At 35.6% G+C, this 19825-nt stretch overlaps 1 protein-coding gene across 3 annotated transcripts in view; it reads right to left on the reverse strand.

The window, feature by feature from the left end:
• Positions 1–19825, reverse strand: part of RB1CC1 (RB1 inducible coiled-coil 1) — a 99792-nt gene that overhangs the window by 27671 nt on the left and 52296 nt on the right. For all 3 annotated transcript variants that reach the window (XM_012442916.3, XM_012442914.2, XM_064384179.1), the window contains 8 exons: positions 18996–19166; positions 14272–14456; positions 13823–14009; positions 13651–13732; positions 13323–13384; positions 11406–11509; positions 10541–10667; positions 8556–10456 (listed from right to left, as the gene is read on the reverse strand). In XM_012442916.3, the coding sequence (XP_012298339.1) occupies positions 8556–10456; positions 10541–10667; positions 11406–11509; positions 13323–13384; positions 13651–13732; positions 13823–14009; positions 14272–14456; positions 18996–19166 (2819 nt within the window). The remainder of the gene's footprint in view (positions 1–8555; positions 10457–10540; positions 10668–11405; positions 11510–13322; positions 13385–13650; positions 13733–13822; positions 14010–14271; positions 14457–18995; positions 19167–19825) is intronic.

The raw sequence follows: 19825 nt of genomic DNA on the forward strand, positions 1-19825 counted from the left end.
AAAAATGTGGTTGAAATTGTACGAGCGAGGGAGCGGAGGCCATGTAGACACGTGGTAATTCTAATTTCTAGGTGTTCTGCATCTTTGTATTGCCTGGGGTACTCCATTTCTGGGTCAGTGTTGTGCTCAGATGATATACAGACCAGAGGAAATAGTTCCAGGTACACAGATACAGACACCATAGACACGCTCTAAACACGCTATCATCCTCAAATCCAAAATGAGCCCTACATGATTAGCATAGGGTATATCATTTACTGACTCGTAATGTAAAAGACTTTTGACAGTAAAAGCAAAGAATGGACATATTATGACATGAAGAATAATCATTATCCTGTACTGAAAAAAGTTTTTTTGTGGCTGTATTAATCAGGCTAAAAGTACGTATTACGCCATATAGTTTGAAGCTCCCATCAGAAAATATTCCAAGTAACTATCCACCAACTTTTACTTTACATTACCCTAGGATCTGAAATGGCCCCGCTATCAGGGGAATTAACCCTAGCAATGAAAAGCTAACAGCTAAAGTAAGTTTTGTTTTTTAACTAGCATCACTGCCAGCTTTCTTTGGTGAGCAAGAAGCTGTATGGGGGAAGGAGGTCAGAAGAAAACATCCCGGTATATCACAATTTAGTTATATAAATATAGTAGACCCCTTTTATCCACAGGGAATATGTTCCAAGAACCCCAGTGGATGCCTAAAACCAAGACAGTAGCAAACCCCATATATTTTCCAATATATGCACTGTGGTCATAACTTTTGCAGTTTGAGGTGTGACAGCAAAGAGAGAACGAACTGACTTCTCCACAGCTTCACAGATTGGATTTTACTGTAGATCTTCACAACCTCAGCAATTTTTTTTTCTTATTAAATCAAGAACTGTCATCTTTTCACTTAAAGGAAGCACTCTGAGGCTTCTTTCTGGCATATCCAAATTGTCAGCACCATTACTCTTGTGCTTTGGAGCCATTAAGTAAAAGTTACTTGAACACAAGCACCACGATACTGATAACCCAGATGGCTACCAAGTGACTGATGTGTGGAGAGTGCCTATAGTGTGGATACACTGGACAAATGGAGGAATCAAGTCCTGGAGGGATAGAGCGAGATTTTATCATGCTACTCAAAATGGTGTCCAATTTAAAACTCAGAAATTGTTTATTTCATTTAATACTTTAGAACCATGCGGTAAATGAAACCATAAAGAGCGAAATCACATAAAAGGAAACTAGACAAGATGAAATGACTATATTTAATCTAACAACACTACCACAGAAATCTAAAAAATTTCGGTTGTCCCCCTAAAAGAAACTTGCATAATCCTGTCTTTGCATACCTGAATACCTTAAAGAGGCCCGGACGTCAAAACTCAAGGAAGCAGATACATTTGTTATCAGCTGGGAACTTTAATATCACAGAAACTTGAAAGCAAGTATCTCTAAGGGTTGACAGTTCTTTCCACCATTAAAATATCAGTTCTAGCAAAGGACTGTATTATTATATCCAAATATTTCCAGCAACTAGAAAATTTATACTGAACATAAACTGGATTGTCTTGATGCTTGAACTTTTTCTGTTTTTTGAGACGGAGTCTCACTCTGTCACCAGGCTGGAGTGCAGTCGTGCAATCTTGGCTCACTGCAACCTCTGCCTCCCGGGTTCAAGAGATTCTCTGGCCTCAGCCTCCCGAGTGGCTGGGACTATAGGCACATGCCACCACACCCAGCTAATAATGCTTGAACTCTTCACACTGACGAAATTGAAATAGGGCTTGGTAAACAATTAGTTAACTTTTTAAAAAAAAATCTCTTGAAATTAAAATTACAAAATTAAAATGCTCCCACCCATACTCATTCAGATTCACATCACTACTTTCTGGAAGCAGGGCCATCGATCGTATAGTAGTAGGCAGACTTCTTGACCCACAAAAACCACATACACACACATTCTGCACTCATTTCTTTGTACCAAGGTACAGGAAAAAGCTCCTTCTTCTTACATTTTTAAAAATAATGTCAACTATTGATTTAATAACTCCAAATTAAAAACAGAAGATATTCTGATTTGGTATTTCCTTAATCCCAAGTGGACATGTTAGTCATTTGTATTTCTTCTTTGAATGTTCATATCCTCTGTCCATTTTTCTAATGGATTGTGTGCCTTTTTCTTATTGACTTATTGTGGGAGCTCTTGACATTACAGACATAGCTAATATTCATATTTATATCTTAAAATGTTTCTCCTTGGCAGCTGGTCTCTCAATGTTGCTTCTGGCATAAGTACAACCAAGTGGTGAAAGGGAAATGTGCCAGACTCTGTGTCCTTACATAAGCATCATTCTTTTTCAAAGTTTTCCTCTGCGTGACAAAGAAGCCAGGGATGATGTTACCCAGGAATTCTCTCCCCAGAGGTCTGAGTTTGCCAATGGAAGATACACAAACCTGATGTGGGATGCTGAAGAGAAACAGACTCTGGAGGTGGTTATAGCCAAACACGTGGGCAATCTGAGATTCGTAGGATATTTCCAAGTACACTACCTCTTTTGGTGTCTTGGTAGACAACTGGTGAAAGTCTTCAAAGACCTGTAGCAGTTTCCTAAGCCACAAACTTTGGTGCTTCAGATGACTCTACTATAGATCTCTTGGTCTTCACCAGATTACTATCCAATCTCTCAGTTTTCCCAACATTCATGTAAACTCTTAAGTCTAATATTAACCCCTTTAATCCTGAAATATTTAAAAGTGGTTGTTTTGTAAGCTCAATCCAGATATAAAAATGACTCTAGAGGAAAATAAAAATCCCATAAGACATGGAAATCTGAGATTAAGTCTCTGATCTGAAAGCAGTAAAAACCTCACTACCAGTGCAAAACAGAACAGTGGAAGACCAGGGCAATATATGGCAGAAGAGCAGACACTTGGAGTTGTTTGAAAACCAGCGACTAAGGATTGCAAGACTTTGAGACATGTCTCAGCTGTGCCTCCAAATCCCACCAAACCTCCCTTCCTAGAAGCAACAGCCTTTTCTACCTTGTCTGAGGAAATCAGTGTCTCTTCACTTGAGGTAGTTCTTTTATCAATAAGATGATCATTTTCAACAACCTTTCCCACCATTTAATTACTTCCAGACCCATTGCTATGCTCAAATTCCCAGATCCCTGGAGAGTTAAAAATCTAAGGAGGAACTGCAAAGCAATTATAGAATCTTTAATATATTTTGGCAGAAAAATGAAAAATATATATAAGAATGGATCTAGGCTGGGCGCAGTGGCTCAAGCCTGTAATCCCAGCACTTTGGGAGGCCAAGGCGGATGGATCACGAGGTCAAGAGATCGAGACCATCCTGGTCAACATGGTGAAACCCCGTCTCTACTAATACAAAAAATCAGCTGGGCATGGTGGTGTGTGCCTGTAATCCCAGCTACTCAGGAGGCTGAGGCAGGAGAACTGCCTGAACCCAGGAGGCAGAGGTTGCGGTGAGCCGAGATCGCGCCATTGCACTCCAGCCTGGGTAACAAGAGCGAAACTCTGTCTCAAAAAAAAAAAAAAAAAAAAAAAAAAAAAAGAATGGATCTAATGAGAATTACAAGAGAAACAAACAATATGGAATGAGGCCAAAATTATTTATACCGATGCAATGACCACAGATTCCAGACTCAAACTGTTAACACTTTGCTAAGTTGGTTGTTAACACTTTGATAAGTTAACTGCCTAGAAAGTAGACCTAAGAATGACCAACATTAAATGAAAATAAGATGGCAAAATGAGATATTCTAAACTAAGCGCAGGTAAATCGAATCCGCCGCTTTTTTTAAGTCTTACTGGAACATAGCCAAACTATTCATTTATACTGTCTTACTGCTGTCTTGCTAAAATGGTACAGTTAGGTAGTCTGTATAGAGGCCAATTTGGTTCACAAAGCCTACTATCTGGCCCTTTATAGCAAATTTGCCAACCATTATTTAGGCTAATGATTCCCAAAGTGTGATCCACAGAAGGCTGGGGGTAACCAGACACATTCAGAGAATGAGTGAATTCAGAACTATTTTCATAGTAACACTAAGGTGTTGTCTTTTTCACCTTGTTGACATTGGCATTGATGATAAAACTGCTGGCACCTGAACACAAACTAAAGACATTAGCACCAAATTTTACTTGTAGTCATTTTGTCTTTCACCACAAGACACTCAAAGTGGGGAGGTAAAAGGGGAGGCTGTTTTTTTCTTAGAATATTCTTGATATAGTAAAAATTAATAATATTGTTAAATCCTGACACTTCAGTACACATCATTAATATGCTATGTGACCATATGGCAAGTGCTTATAAATCACTTTGCTGCTTACCAAAGTATAATGTTTATCTCATGAAAAAACACCTGTACAACTGTTTTAGGCACGTGCTGAATGAATTAGCTAGTTCTAAAATACGTTAACATTGGGAAGACTGGCATAACTCAGTGAACTAGTGTTCTCCAAATGACCAACTCATGATGCTATAAAATCATGCAGGAGTAAAAGATTCAAGTACAAGAGAGATGTATCTATGACTGTTAAGATTATGAGAAAATCCACTGATAGCTTCATATTCCATAATAAAACTAATGTTCAGAAATTACCACTTGCTAAATTTTGATTTAGTAACAAAGAATATCCAGTTATCTGAAATGCTACTTAAATATTCCTTTCTTTTTCCAATTACATTCAGCATTAAGTTTGGAGTTTTTTTTCATATACTTCAATCAAAACTTAAGAGATTTGCAAATATATAGAACAATGCTACTCTTCTGCCTAGTTTTCATTTTAGAAAAGTTTTCATTAAAAAATCTTATGTAGGCTAACATGTAATAAGGTTAATTAAAAATAACTAACTTTCAATTTCTTAGCATTGTTAGTACAGAAATACTGACAGACATAATCCATATAAACAAAATCAGTCTGGAGTCAATTTTCTGAGAGCATAAAAAGATACTGTGACAGAAGTTAGAGAACCACTGTTCCTGTTTTTCACATATTTAAAAGATGGTAAAACACACACACACGCACGCACACACACAAACACACATTATATGACTAAGTCTGTGTATGACCTGCATATCCTAAAATTTTTACTAACTGGACCTTTAAAAAACAAGTTTGCTAGCTGGGCGCAGTGGCTCATACCTGTAATCACAGCACTTTGGGAGGCTGAGGGGGGTGGATCATCTGAGGCCGATAGTTCGAGACCAGTACGACCAACATGGAGAAACCCTGTCTCTACTAAAATTAGCCGGGCATGGTAGTGCATGCCTGTAATTCCAGCTACTTGGGAGGCTGAGGCAGAATTGCTTGAACCAGGGAGAGACAGGTTGGGTGAGCCAAGATCACACCATTGCACTCCAGCCTGGGCAACAAGAGCAAAATTCTGTCTCGACCCCCTCCCGCAACCAAAAAAACAACAAAAAACGAAGTTTGCTGACTCCTGGTCTACAAGAAGGCATCTGAAGGCATGTACATTGGAAGGGATTTATTACATACACCCTCAGAGGGCCCAGAGAATATGTTCTTTACCAGGGCTTTGTGAAATAAAGCTTAAAAGCCTCTGTAGTAGTGCTCTGCAGGAAAGGGATGGCAGAGGGAGATGAGAACACTGAAAGTCAGTAAATTTAATAGGAATGACAGGCTTCTGGAGCGGTGGAGGCCAATTCGTGGCACTTAACCACCAGAAACATAATGTGGCTCTATCACAGGCAACAGATTCAAAGTAGTTATCAGAAGGTTTGACCCAGAAAAAACTGTGGCAATGGTGTCTGTAGGCTCTAATAGAATGAATCAGTTAAAGGCCTATTAAAACTGTAAAAACAAAACAAAACAGCAAACTCTAAATCTAGTATTCAGAGGTTTAACTTATCAATAAAATTAGAATCTTCACCCAATTCCAAGATCTAAGCCAGTTACCAACTACAATGACAAAGAGATCTATGGTCATTTTCCAGACTTTTGGGAGCATACTGAACACTGGCTCTGAGAGGACTGTAGTGACTGTGGTCTACCAGGAAGAGGAGATTATTGATACTCATGTGACAGTTTGGGACCAATGGTTCCCTCATTGGAGACAGTAACAAGCTGTTAACTCTTACTGGAAACGCTTGGGAGCAGAAGTGTTTTGAATTTCAGATTCTGGAATATTTGCATCATATATACCAGCTGAGTATCTTAAATGTGAAAATTCAAAATCCAAAATGCTCCAATGAGCATTTCCTTTAAGCATCATGTCAGGGCTCAAAATAGTTTCAGATTTTGGAGCATTTTGGATTTGGGATACCCACCCGTACATTCTTAGATCCAGAATCTTTACTGGAACAGACATAGAAGAAACTGGCAGAATCCTCATGTTGCTTCCCTTACTAACGGAACAAGGACTATTATGGTAGAAAAGGCCAAGTAAAATTCTTAAAACACTCACTTTACATGACAGAGGGGAGGCAGATTTCTATCATATTCTTAATTCGACATAAGTATGTGTCCTGTCCAGAAGATATGGAGACAAACAATAGATTTTAATGAATTTCTATGGTGGTGTCTTCAACTGCTGTTTCCTATATTAAATGTCTTATTTGGAAGCACAATACGGGCAAAAAACATTTATCTGTCTGACTGCTGAGTTTTAAATGGGGTATAAAGTGCTGGACTGTCTAGTATTCCATAACCATTGCCCTTGCCCCTCTTTTATCATCTCATATGCACTGAAATAGAGATCCTACATTTCCCAAAATCCAAGGTATAGCTTCCAGTTTGCCAATGAAAAGATCTGCAAGGTTTGGGAGGCAGAAAAGAAGCACAGGCTTATTATTCTCCAGAGATGGTTGTAGCCAGATGCAGTTTCACAGTAGCTTCCTGGCAAATAACTGAGAATTATCCATTTTGTGATGCAGATTGAGTCAGACTGGTCTTTGAAGAGATTCTTAATGTAGCGGCTTCCCAGAGAGAAATGGAAAACCATCCACTTTGGTGGGTGCTTCAGCCTGTTTTCCTGATATTTCACCTAGTGTTTGAAAAGGGCTCTCCTGAACTAAACTTCTGTCGGGCTCCTCTAGGTCCTCTAGGTTTTGACCTTGACATCTATTCTTCTTGGGCCTACACTGCCCAGCTGTAGCAAGAGTCTTGCTAACTCAGTTTAGAGAATATCTCTCCATCAATTTCTGACCAAATTGTCGTCCCTACGCTTGGTATTTTATCACCCTGGCCTACCTTCAGTAAGGTAAGATCCTGTTAGATCAATTTAACCAAAATTCCCCTCACTCCTGATGTTTCCTCTAAGTAATTTTCCATGCACTGACCCTTACCCTCCTTGGCTATAAATCTCAACTTGTTCATGCTGTATTCAGAATTGAGCCTAGTTCTACAATAAGGCCTATTTTCCATACTGCAATAGTGTCTGAATATAATCTGTTTTTACTGCTTTAAGTACTGTCCATCTCTGATTCTCTTTAACAAGCTCTCCTGGTCTTCAGCAGTGACTCTGTTAATCTTCTCTCTCCTAGCTTTTTTTTTTTCTTTTATCTATAAGTGAGAAAGTGCCTGTGGACCCTAGCTTTTAAACATACATGCAAACCCTAATTCCTCTCTTAAATTGTCTAATCCCCCTAGAATACCTAAAGACCTTCTTTCAAAACAAAAGTGGAAGTTTAATTGTAAACCAACACATGAGTATTACATAGCAGACAACAGAAGAGATTGTTTAAAAGTGATAAGACAAGAGACAGGTTGAAATATAAAATATATGTATGTATTCACTTGGAGAATTAATGATAGAATGAATTGACATATGTTCTAGAAACTGTTTATTGGGTCACAAAACCCCCCTTCATTGATTAAGAGTAAAAATACTAAAAACCATCTTCTGTGATCAAAAGGCAGTAACATCAGACAGTAATAATAATAAAAATGTAAAAACATTAATCTACAACCACAATATCAATCCTGCAATTTAAAAACACCTTTCAAACAGAGGAAATAACTGAAACTGTATTAAGAAAATAACAATCAATGTTGGACACATCTTTACAGCAATGTGTAAGAAAAAAAAAAAAGAAAATAACAATGAGGAACACTCTACATGTTCCGATCTATGATTCAGCCTTTAGTAAACAATATGCAGAAGAAAATTTTACAGTCTTTAATATACATATTAAATTTAAAGAGAATATAAGTAATTGTTTACTAAAGAATTTAGAAAAAATGCTAATAAATCAAGAGAGAACTTACGAATTGAAAAAGATAAAGCAAAGAGCTCTTTAAAACATTTCAAACTTTCAACAAAACATTTCTCTGAAAATCCAAACTGCTGATTCATTTTTAAAAAGCCACTCATGGATTTAGTCTGTTATTTCTATTTGCAAGAAACACTGACTAAAAGGTATGTTTTTACTTCATGAAAATACCCTAGTTGCTATATTTACCCAAGGTAAATTAGTAAATCAAGGTGCTATGACCACACACACACATGCACGCACACACACATAAGTTTAAATAACTGATTTTTAATTTTATAATTACAGACTAAACTTAATTCTTACCTTTTTGCTATTTGATTCTCAAGATGTCTAACTTTTTCTAATAACTCTTTCTCAACAACTTCTCTCTCCAATTTAAATTCTTTTAGGGCAGTCTGAATAGCTTCATCTTTTTCACAATTCAGCTTCTGAATTAACTGTTCTCTGTCTTGTTCCTGGCTCATGACCAACTTTTGTTTGTCTTTCTCCAGGTTCTGGATGATAGCTTCATATTTCTCTTCTTGTTGGGAGATTTTTTCATCTTTTTGTTTTTCAAGGGCACTCAATTCTGAATCTAATTTACTTTGCAGTTCAATTATTTGTTCTTTTAGGTTTTTTTCTATTTCAAATGCTTGGTGATGCAAAGATGTTACTCTGTTTAATTCAGCTCTAAGTATATTTGATTCTTCTTCATGTCTACTAATTAACTCTGAAATACACTGATCTTTTTCAATTGTCATTAAAGTTCTTAGCTCTGCTAAGCCCACCTGATAATTTTCATTATTATCCTGAATCCTTTGGTTGAGTTTACTAATTTCTGTTCTCAAATTTTCTGTCTCTTGTTCAAGAAGAGATTTCAAGGTCTCCTTCTGCTGGGTTCTGCTTTCTTCCAGTAAAATTTTTATTTCATCAGTTTCTGCTTCTTTCAATGCAAGTTCAACCTCTAACTTGCATCTCATGTCTGACAAATCAGAAACCTTGAGTTTTAATTCCTGTAGCTGTTGTTCTTTTTCCTGGATAATTGTAGCATGAGATTCCTGTATCTGATTAATTATTTGTTGGTTTTCCTTTTTTAATTCCTCCAGAGAAACTCTGTGGTCTGTCATAACCTTCTCAAACTCTTGTATGTGCCTAACCTGAAGTGTGTCCTCTAATTCCTTTAGATGACTTTGCTCTAAAGACTGAAGTTCTGCCCTCAATAATTGTAATTTCTCATCATTTTGAACATGGAGCTTTTTTAAGTCTTCTAACACTATTTCTCGTGACTGCTTCAGTTCTTTAATTTCACAATTTTGAGAGTGCATTATATTTTCCATCTCTAACAACTTCTGATCCTTTTCATTCTGCAGGCAGATTACAGCTTCTTTTTCATGTTTAACCAAAGCAAATTCATTATCCTTATTTTGTAAAACCTCCTCAAGGCATACTAAGTCTCCTTTTAATTTTTTAATTTTGCTTTCATTCTCTTCAGTTTCCTTTATTAGTGCATCAAGTTTACCTTCATATTCATTTTTTAAAGACTGTAGTTCTTTTTGATGTTTTTCTTTTAGTGTTATTTCCAGAGAACATTTTAGTTTTTCAATAATGTTTCTTATTTCTACTGCTGTGCATTTTAATGAATTTGAGAAGTCACACTGTTCTTTTTGTACAAATGTTCTAAAGTGGCAAAGGTCTTCCTTAATGGTTTGTATACTGAAGTGAGAGTCTTGGGCAACAACTCTACATCTTTCCAACTGGACATTCAGAGAAGCATGATCTCCAAAATCGTCTTTACCACATACATTTGTATCCTGCATACGTCTACTGTCTATCGCATTGATAACTGATGAATAAAGTGATTCCACCATCATTTCTGGGCTTTGTGGATCACTTATAGGATTAGGAGATGATAAATTTTCTTCTATTACAAACTCATTTACAGCAGACATAAAATCTGATTCAGGACTTTCTGCTAATGAATCCAAGTCTAAAGAAACTTGGTGAATAGTTTGTTCTATGTTTGGATGGGGAATAGTTTCAAAATCAAACGTATGTGCATCAATGCTATCTGGAGATAATTCTTCTAAGGGACAAACTGCAGGACATAAGGGATCCTGAACAGTCAGTGGTGGAGGAGTTCTTGGTGAGGTAGTAGTTGTAATTCCTGTCGTACTTTCTATCCTTGGTGAAGAAGCAGACTGTGGGGATGTCTGACTCACGGATGCCTAGAAAACAGAAAGAAAGGCTTAAAGAGCTGCAGCAACACAAATATTTTACACTAATAAAGAAACTGAAAGAACTGAATTTGCCTTTTGTTCACTCAGTAGATCTGTAATGGTCTGTGACATTTCATCCAAACTTTGTGCTGCTTTTACTAAATTATGTAGAGCAAGTACATGCTGGTGTAGAGGTTCAAAGTCACAAAGTAAGGGAACCCTGAAAGAGAATACAATGAAATTAGACTTCTGATTTCTTAAAGGAAATGGATAACTGCCATCAAATATTTTGATATGTCAAAAACAACAAGAACCTTATCATTCCTTTTTAATTAATACCAGAAGTATTTTAAGAAGTCTGTGTCATCATCAGTAAAGTAAAAAGTTAGGGCCAGGTGTGATGGCTCACATCTGTAATCCCAGTACTTTGGGAGGCCGAGGAGGGTGAATCACGAGGTTAGGAGTTTGAGACCAGCATGGCCAACGTGGTGAAACCCCATCTCTACTAAAAATACTAAAATTAGCCAGCCAGGGTGGTGGGTGCCTATAATCCCAGCTACTTGGGAGGCTGTGGCAGGAGAATTGCTTGAACCCGGGAGGCAGAGGTTGCAGTGAGTCGATATTGCGCCACTGCACTCCAGCCTAGGCGACAGAGTAAGACTCCGTCTCAAGAAAAAAAAAAAAGTAAAAAGTTAGAAAATTCCCAAGAGCATGCAAAGAAAGAGTAGCTACAGAAATAAATAAATTACATGTAAGATATACCTTCTTTTACTTTATCTTCATTTTCGATCATTTTACGTTCCCCAGAAATTTCTCAAAGCAGTCACAGGAAAGCCAGTCTATCTTAAATATTTCTTATCTGGGCATCTCTAAAGATTACTCGTACTATCTGGCACAACTCCAGAATAAAAAAAAATTTTAAGGTTATAAATTAGTTAAAAATACTAACGACATTTACCTGAGGAATGGCTGAACTTCTGAAGGACAAAATGATTGCAGAAACTGTAAATCTTTTAATGAGATATCTGGAAGTTCACAGTCGAACTTTCGAGGCTTCTGAGTCTGAACCAAAAAATAAATAAATTAAAAAAATTTTTTTCAACCAAAAAATATAGATGACAAATTTATATAATTTCTTACTATAATTAATTATACCAAACAAACTAAAATGCTTCAGATGATTAAGAAACAAAAAAACATCATTCAATAAAGATATAGCATATTATTTTTCTGAGCCATTAGTAAAATGGGACATGAACTGCTGGTGATCAAGTGATGTGCCTGTCCCTCCCCTTCTCTGCTTTTAGCATCATTTTATGGGAATTACAGTATTCCTCTCAACATTAAATAAAACCATGTTTCACTAGTGCAGAGGCTACTCCAAAATTGTTTCTTTACCTAGTGTAATCATGAAGACCTCTCAAGCCTTACGTCTGTCTATTCATTCCTATTACCACTTAGCATGCTTTACCATGGTAAATACATTCGTAGCTTTAACATGGGAAATACATATACAAGTATATATACTACATAAATATATTGTTTACATATATTTATATATATACCATGTTAAAGCCACTAATATATTAAAATACACACATGTATTTATTTATTTTTTCAATGTAACAGTTTCTGATTTGCTGTTCCCTTGACCTTTCCATTACATTTCCCAGGAGACAAAGTTTTGGTCAATTTTAGCTTCTGTAAAAAATATTAACTGGTAAACTCTACCAATTTGTTATTTATAAAATTGCCAAGAATTGCATTAAAAAAAAACAAACTTCAATTGTTTTAAAACACTACTCAAGCAGATCTGGAGATGTCAAGATGCTCTTCATACAAAAAGAGTTTTTGGATAAATAAGTATGGGAATCGCTATTATGTCAGCAAATCTCAGATATTAAAAAATGCATACATTTAAAACACTAAGAAATCTTGCAATATAGAAACATGTTTAACATCTAAGCACAGCTGGGCGTGGTGGCTCATGCCTGTAACCCCAACATATTGGGAGGCCAAGGGAGGCAGATCACTTGGGGCCAGGAGTTTGAGACCAGCTGGCCAACATGGTAAAGGCCACCTCTACTAAAAATACAAAAACTTAGCTGGGTGTGGTAGTGGGCACCTGTAGTCCCAGCTATTTGAGAGGGTAGGCATAAGAATAGCTTGAACCCGGGAGGCAGAGGTTGCAGTGAGATGAGATCATGCCACTGCACTCCAGCCTGGACAACAGAGCGAGACTCTGTCTCCAAAAGGACAACAACAACAACAACAACAGCAACAACAACAACACAGCTAAGCAGTACATCTGATGAGGGTAAAACCCCCCTTATTACTTTGATCATGAAAATGTTTCTTCTCATGTAATAAAATTAATGACCCCAGATAATAATGGTTTAGAAATATACCAAACTAATGTCTAACTCCAGTGAAGACTGAGGCATCATTATTCTTGATTCGTCAAAATATAATAGGGAGTGGTGTGAAAAGAAATACAGGAGGGGGAGGAGGAGAAGGAGGTAGAAGAGCGGAGGAGGAGGAGGAGGCGGTGGAAGAGCGGAGGAAGGAAGAAGAGGGAAGGGTGGAAAGAAAAAAAGAAAGGGACAACGAAACAAAAACATCAAGTGAATCTATTTCCAGCAATCCTAACAGTGCGGTATAAGGTGTCTTCCTGTGTTATGAAGATTGTTTATCAAAAATTACGAATGCAAATATGAATCTTAAAGCTTTATGCTAACTGGCTTTTAAAGCCAAAACCACTTTTGATGTTTTAAACCACAACAATTTCTGCAAGTTTCTGATAAATGCCTCTACTTCTGGAAAAAAGGTTTTAAAACATACAGAATGTAGTCATGGTTAGAAAATAAATACATACACAAAAGGAAGGGGGCCAGGAGTCCAGTCCCCTAAACAGACGATTTCTTAAAAAAGACTTCCCTGTATAAAGAAATTAACAATATGGTTATTTTAGAGCTTTATTTAAGGCAAAAAATTATGTCTGGTTTTTGAAAAAGTAAATTAAAAGTTGACAATAATTCAAGTTTAAAATTTAACAATGGATTCAATTCAAGACTTAAAAAGGAATATTTCTCTAGATATCGATGGTAATTAACAGCATATTCATGCAGTATGCTATAGAAATTTCAAGCTTATACAAAATTTTTTCCTTACAAAAGTAATTAAAATTATTAATGAACACTTACTAAATAATTTCCCAAAGGATTCCCTTTTTGATTTTTCTGCTTCATATAATCTCTTTCCATCTTGGACTAAAGCACCAGCCCACTAGAAGAGGAGAGCTTATGTTAAATAACAAAAACACACATAAATTCATTCAAGTTCATATATAATTAAAATAGAATTCAACTTGCATACCTCCCTGTAGTGTTTTATGAACATTTTTCTTCTTACAACCTCAACAACAGCTAAGCAGTACATCTGAGGAACTGTACTAAGAGCTTCGACAATTTTTACTCTTTCTAACAGCTCTATTACGAGGCGGAGCAAAGCTTGTAACTTCTCTCCATCTTGATCGGCATGAAGCATTACAAAGCAACACCATCTATAGAATAAAATCCATTATTTTCAACATTCACAAAGGTTTGTCTAAAAGAATTCCTTACTTAGTTAAGCCAAAGATATCAAGATACATAAGCTCTACAAAAATAGTCTAATTCCAAAGTTCATCAATAAGGTATTTTAGTAAAATGGTTAAGAGAAAAATCACCACATCATTTGAGAGAAATAAATATAAACATCAACTGTATATACATCTTAAAACAGATATCAAAGAATCATAAAAGAGATATAAAAGAATCACTTACTTCAGTCTGACATGTAGGTTATTTGCTAGTTCTTGTTTGGCAGTGGTACACTTCTGCTTAATATCTAACAGTTTTCTATGATTTTGCAACATAATCATCAACTGATTTGCGTGACTCAGGCATAAATCAGGTAATACGGATGCATCCTTTAAGTTTTCAGCTCTCATCTGATTAGCTAAAAATCCCTTTGAGAAAAGATTATTTCAAAGGACGTTAATTTTGTTTCATGAAAGGTATGGACATTCAGTTAAGTGGAAAATATTTATGTTAAACACAAACTGCTTTGCTTTCAAACAATATTTTTTAATCCTCTATTTTTCTGAATGTAGTAAATGCATAAATGGCTCCAGTGTTACACAGCTTCATAGGTCCAGTGAGTGAAGTTTTTCTGCCAAAACCATGTAGAAGGGTCTACAACAATCCTCATAAATGTGGTTTCAAGAAATTACCTCTTGAAAGCCATTTGAAATCGTCTCTATTTTATGAGATGTACAGGCAGCAAATAATAAATCTCTTTCCATGATTTCTCTTCTCTTTTAATTGGGAGTGATTTTTAAGTTTTAATTTCAATGTAGCTAGAATGTATTATACTGTGTTGTAAATGTGTTTAGCAAGATGTAAAATCAACTCCTAAAACTGGCTAATCTGAATGTATCTACTTTTCACCAACCACATTCTGAAGGAAGTACTGATAAACTATCTGCAACAGGGAAATACCATTAGCAGCAAAAAGTAACTGATGAGACATCTGTAAATAACAAAATGTAAAAAATTCCAGACCAGTCAGAGACTAAACAGAATTGTAACATTTCTCAAATTTAAAGAAACACAAATCCAAATTCTCATTTTATTAAGTACTGATGTGTTCCTACTATGTATTTATCAGGTGTGGTAAGGCCTCTCCTGTGGAGAGAGTAATAGAAGACACACTAGTGTCCTGGCTCCTTGGAGCTTATATTCTGAGAAGAGACTGTATTAAAAAGCATGCAGTCATTTAATTATAATTGCCATACAGTGTAAGTACAGAATACTAAGAGAAAATAAACCTGATGGGATCAAGACTTCAAGATTAGAAAAGATTGGCTGAGGAAATGAAGTTTCTGCTAAAACCTCAACTTTACATCCCCTGGTAGCCAAATACATGACAATACAGGTGTGAAAAGTTGCCCCACTGACCATACACCACCTAACTTCAACTGGCTATCCCTTTTCTTTCATGAGTTCATTGAAAATAATCTTATTAAACTGAATTCTCTCACAGTCAGATTCACTCAGACACACTCAGTTGAAAACGGCCTACCTTGGGGCCTACATTTCTGTCTTACAATTGTTCTCCCAACACACAACCAGGCAATGTAGATGACTTCTAAATACAGTCATCAGGAGTACTTAGGAATACCAAAAAATATCCATTGGAGAACTTAAATATTTAATTCCCTTCAAATGTTTAAAAAGAGTATACTACTCAGGTATCAAAATCAAAGAAAGAAAAGATATTTTCTAAAAATAAGAATATTATCTCTAATATTCATTTGGTGTTCTAAGAGTTATATTCCATGAGCTACCATAGTTTAAAACAACAGCAAAATGCTACAATTAAATTAGGGTGAATGAAGATGTTGAAACAGGCTGCTCTATGAGCACAAGACAACAAAAATTAATCTTATAATTTCCATGGGGACAACATAAGAAATTTTCACTGAATTTTACTTCAGTTTGGATTCAGGGAGGTTATACAGTCAGATTTAGAAAGCAAACAACAAAAGTTCAAATTTACAAATAATGCATTCTTCCATTTTGAGAAAATAACTAATATTATCACCGCAACCATATTCCCAGAAGAAGACTTTTCCTTGTATGACAAAACTCTATTTGCTGAACCCAAGTAAACCTGAGGACGATATCAGCAATAAGTATCTTTTTATATTACTATCAAATATAAACTCATCCAATTTATCTGCTTGACTGCAGAAGATTTCAAGTGACATAAAGCAGGAGGAATAATAACAATATTTTTAAATATCAAAAGATTAAGGGGAGCAAAGAAAAAGTAGAGACAGAAATATGGAAGGTCTCAGATAAGAGTATTGAAAGTCCTGGTTTATTCAATCTGTGAAATAGTTACCAAGAAATCTAGAGGATTTTACAGATTGATGGGTTCATAAAATTAAATATGAAAAAAGACAATTTGGCTGCATCAAAATTTAAAGATTTTGTTTTATAATCTGTATAAATTATGATCAGAGAGACAATATCTGTATGATCTATAATAGACAAAGAATTATCCAGATGATATATGATCAATTCTAACAAAAACATGAAAAAGAAAATGTGGCAAATGACAAGTCAGAGTACATACATGGCAGAGTACATACATACACTGATAACAGAGAAATTACTCTGCTCCTTACTCACTGGAAGTATTGACTGATTCTGCCTTCATGGCAGGGCTTAAAACATTACTAATTAATATTTAAAATGAACAAACACCTTAATTCAACAATCTCATTAATGGAGATTGTGCCTAAAGAAATACTAGAACATTCAATCAATTATTTCTAACATGGAAAAACTGAAACTAATCATCAAAATAAGTATGGTTAAATACATTTTGTTTGACTCATTCTATGGAAGTTAAAAAACAACACTGCAGAAGAAGCAAATCAGGAATGCAGAGTTCTGTCTCTAGTAATGGTATCTAGCAAGGTCAACCAAGCTACCTGTGGCTTTAGGGGTGGGAGATCCAGGAAGGCAGTGAAGAAGCCAGGCACAGTTAAAGGGCTAGGATCCAGGAGAATAAGGAAACCAAGAGAGAAGGTTAGGTGACTAGGAATGCTTTGCCCTGAGAAATTCTGCTGATTCTTGAAGAGGAGTCCAAAGTTAAAAATAAGTAGTCAGCAGTCCTCACTTACACAGAAAATTAAAAACTGAAAACCAGAGCCAACCAAAGGAAGGTACAATGGAACAGACATTGCTTGTTTTCAGATCCCTAAAAGCTATATCCTATGATTAAGAGTAAGCTGAAAGTAGAATGACCATCCCAAGAACTAGAATACAAACTTCCAATCATCCAAATCTCTGAAAGTAAACTAAAGTAATTTAAGATTTTAACTGCCCGAAGCACATACCAAAACCAAACATAAATTCTCTGTAGAAGAAAACGTTAACCTAGGCCTCATAATATTTCTTTTTCTTATTAAAAAAAATTAAGGTACATGAAAAGGCAAGACCACAAGAGTGAGAATTATAAGAAACATCACCAAATATAAACAGACACACAGGCAATAGAATGAACAGATAAAGATTTTTAAATTGCTATGTGCTAACGTGTTCAAAGAGATGATGAATGGCTAAGACTAAATATTTGGGTAGAGAATTTGAAACTATATAAACAAAAGAACCAAACTGAAATTGTAGAGCTGAAAAATGAACAAAAATAAGAAGTGAGCATATGGTTAGCTACAGCTAGTCACTAAAAAAGAGAAATAGTTAAAATGTAGGTTAAAAGTAAATATCTAGAATGAAGCACAGATAAAAAGATGAAAAATACAGGAAACAAGTGTAAATGAAACAGATATGGTGAAAGGTATAGCACATGTAACTGGAAGAGAAGAAAAAGCAAGTGAGGAAAAAGGAAGATCTGAAGAGAAATTGACTCAGAATTTTCCAAAATAGTGTAAGTCATTAAGCCACAGATTGAAGAGGCACTACAAGCCCAAAGTAGGATAAATACCAAGAATGCCATGTCTTGGCACCTCATACCAAAATCGCTAAAAACCAAACAAAAGGCAAATAAAAGACCACAAGTAAAATGCCAACAATCTAGAATTTTGTAAGAACCAAGTAAAAATATCCTTCAGAAATCAAGTGATTTAAAGAGATTTTCAAGAGACAAAATTGAACTTATCACCAAAAGGAAATACTGAAGGACATTCTAATTTATATCATCCTCGACTATAACATCATGGAAGTATGTTTTACCTTAAAAAAAAAAAAAGGGAAAAAACTTAATATGGGGGATGCAATTATTCGTATGTTCTAATGAAAGAACACAATTAGAGAAAAAATATTGGCAGAGGAAAATTAAACTAGAAAACCATGTGTCAGAAACTGATTATGACACTCAGCTGTTCAGCTACGGGTGGTTTTGCCACAATGCTTCTCATGGTGGGTGGAGGACAAGCAATCATGAATTAACTGGTTTGCTGAGAAATATCCAAGTTTACCACTCTTACTTAGCCATTCTATCACCTTCCCTTGGTTTAAAATCCACTTTTTAAACAGTTCTAGGAACATGGCATTAAATCAGACCTAAAACCTAGGTATTACTATTAAAAGTATTAGTAAATTCTTCAGGATTTCACATTTTCTTTCTATTCTTAAAAAATTTCATTCTTTGTCCTATGGGGAGGGTAGTAGAAAGCACTGAAATTTTTAGCACAATAAATGTTATGATCATATGTTTTTAATGTATCAAAAAATGTTGATTTCTCCTCCCAGCTTCAAATAGCAGTTTCACGGTTTATCTATAGGAGCCTGAGCTCACTTTATCAAACTAACAACAACATACCTTTCTGCTTTATTACATGCAAACAATATTAACACATTAACAATATTCAAGGATAAAGTGAAGAAACGGTGCACACCAAATTGATATTGCACATAAAATATGTGTACAGAAAAACCACAAATTCCTTTACCTGAGAAAAGTCTAAAATAGGTACCTGAGCGAGCTCTTTCTGTTCATTCACCAGTCGGCTGCAGCTAGCAATCATCTGGTCCAGGGCGTAGAGCCGATCTTCAAGTCCTTTAATGGCTTTCATATTCTGATTATCAAGTTTGGCAATGGTCTGACGGCATTCTGCTATAAACGGTCGAATAATCCTTGGATCAAGCTAAATGACAGGGAATCACATATAAATACAATTTTCAGCAAATAGTTTAAAATATATTTCATGCTATTATGACATATAGCTTTAGAGAGAAAGTAAGTGATAAAAGATACAGAATAGGAAAGGCATGGGAACTCTTAAGTTATACTTTCATAAAAAGGTCAATAACAGGATAAATATCATCCTAGACAATACTGAATTTACACTAGAATACGTAATTAGGAATACAGTTTCAGGAATCACACATTTCAATCAGTGCTACAATTAAATCACTTCTCAATATCTTTCAGAAAAAGCTATTCTCAAGGTAAGCATAATATCATTAATTCTCTTATCAATGCAACTACTCTTTAAAATATATAAACTTCTTTGGCAAACTTATCTCCCTCCAGGAGACAGACAATAAAAACTTTTTAGTCTCAGTCTCTTCTCAATGAATCTGCTTGCTCAATTATACTTTCTCACTCTTCCATCTCTCTTGCTCCTGGCTTTAATTCTACACATTTGCTGAAACTCATGGAATTCATACAATTTTCCAATAATGCTCCCGGTCCCTTAAATATTTTACTTGGCTGCATTTCTGTCTGTATTTTGCATAAAAACTGCTCAGCCAAAAACTACCTATAACCTTGCTTCACTTGAGGCTCTTTAATAGTTACCAT

This window comes from Aotus nancymaae, unplaced genomic scaffold (assembly GCF_030222135.1).
Source record: "Aotus nancymaae isolate 86718 unplaced genomic scaffold, 86718_ANA_hifiasm-v0.15.2.pri h1tg000036l, whole genome shotgun sequence".
In the NCBI taxonomy this organism is placed as follows: Eukaryota; Metazoa; Chordata; class Mammalia; order Primates; family Aotidae; genus Aotus; species Aotus nancymaae.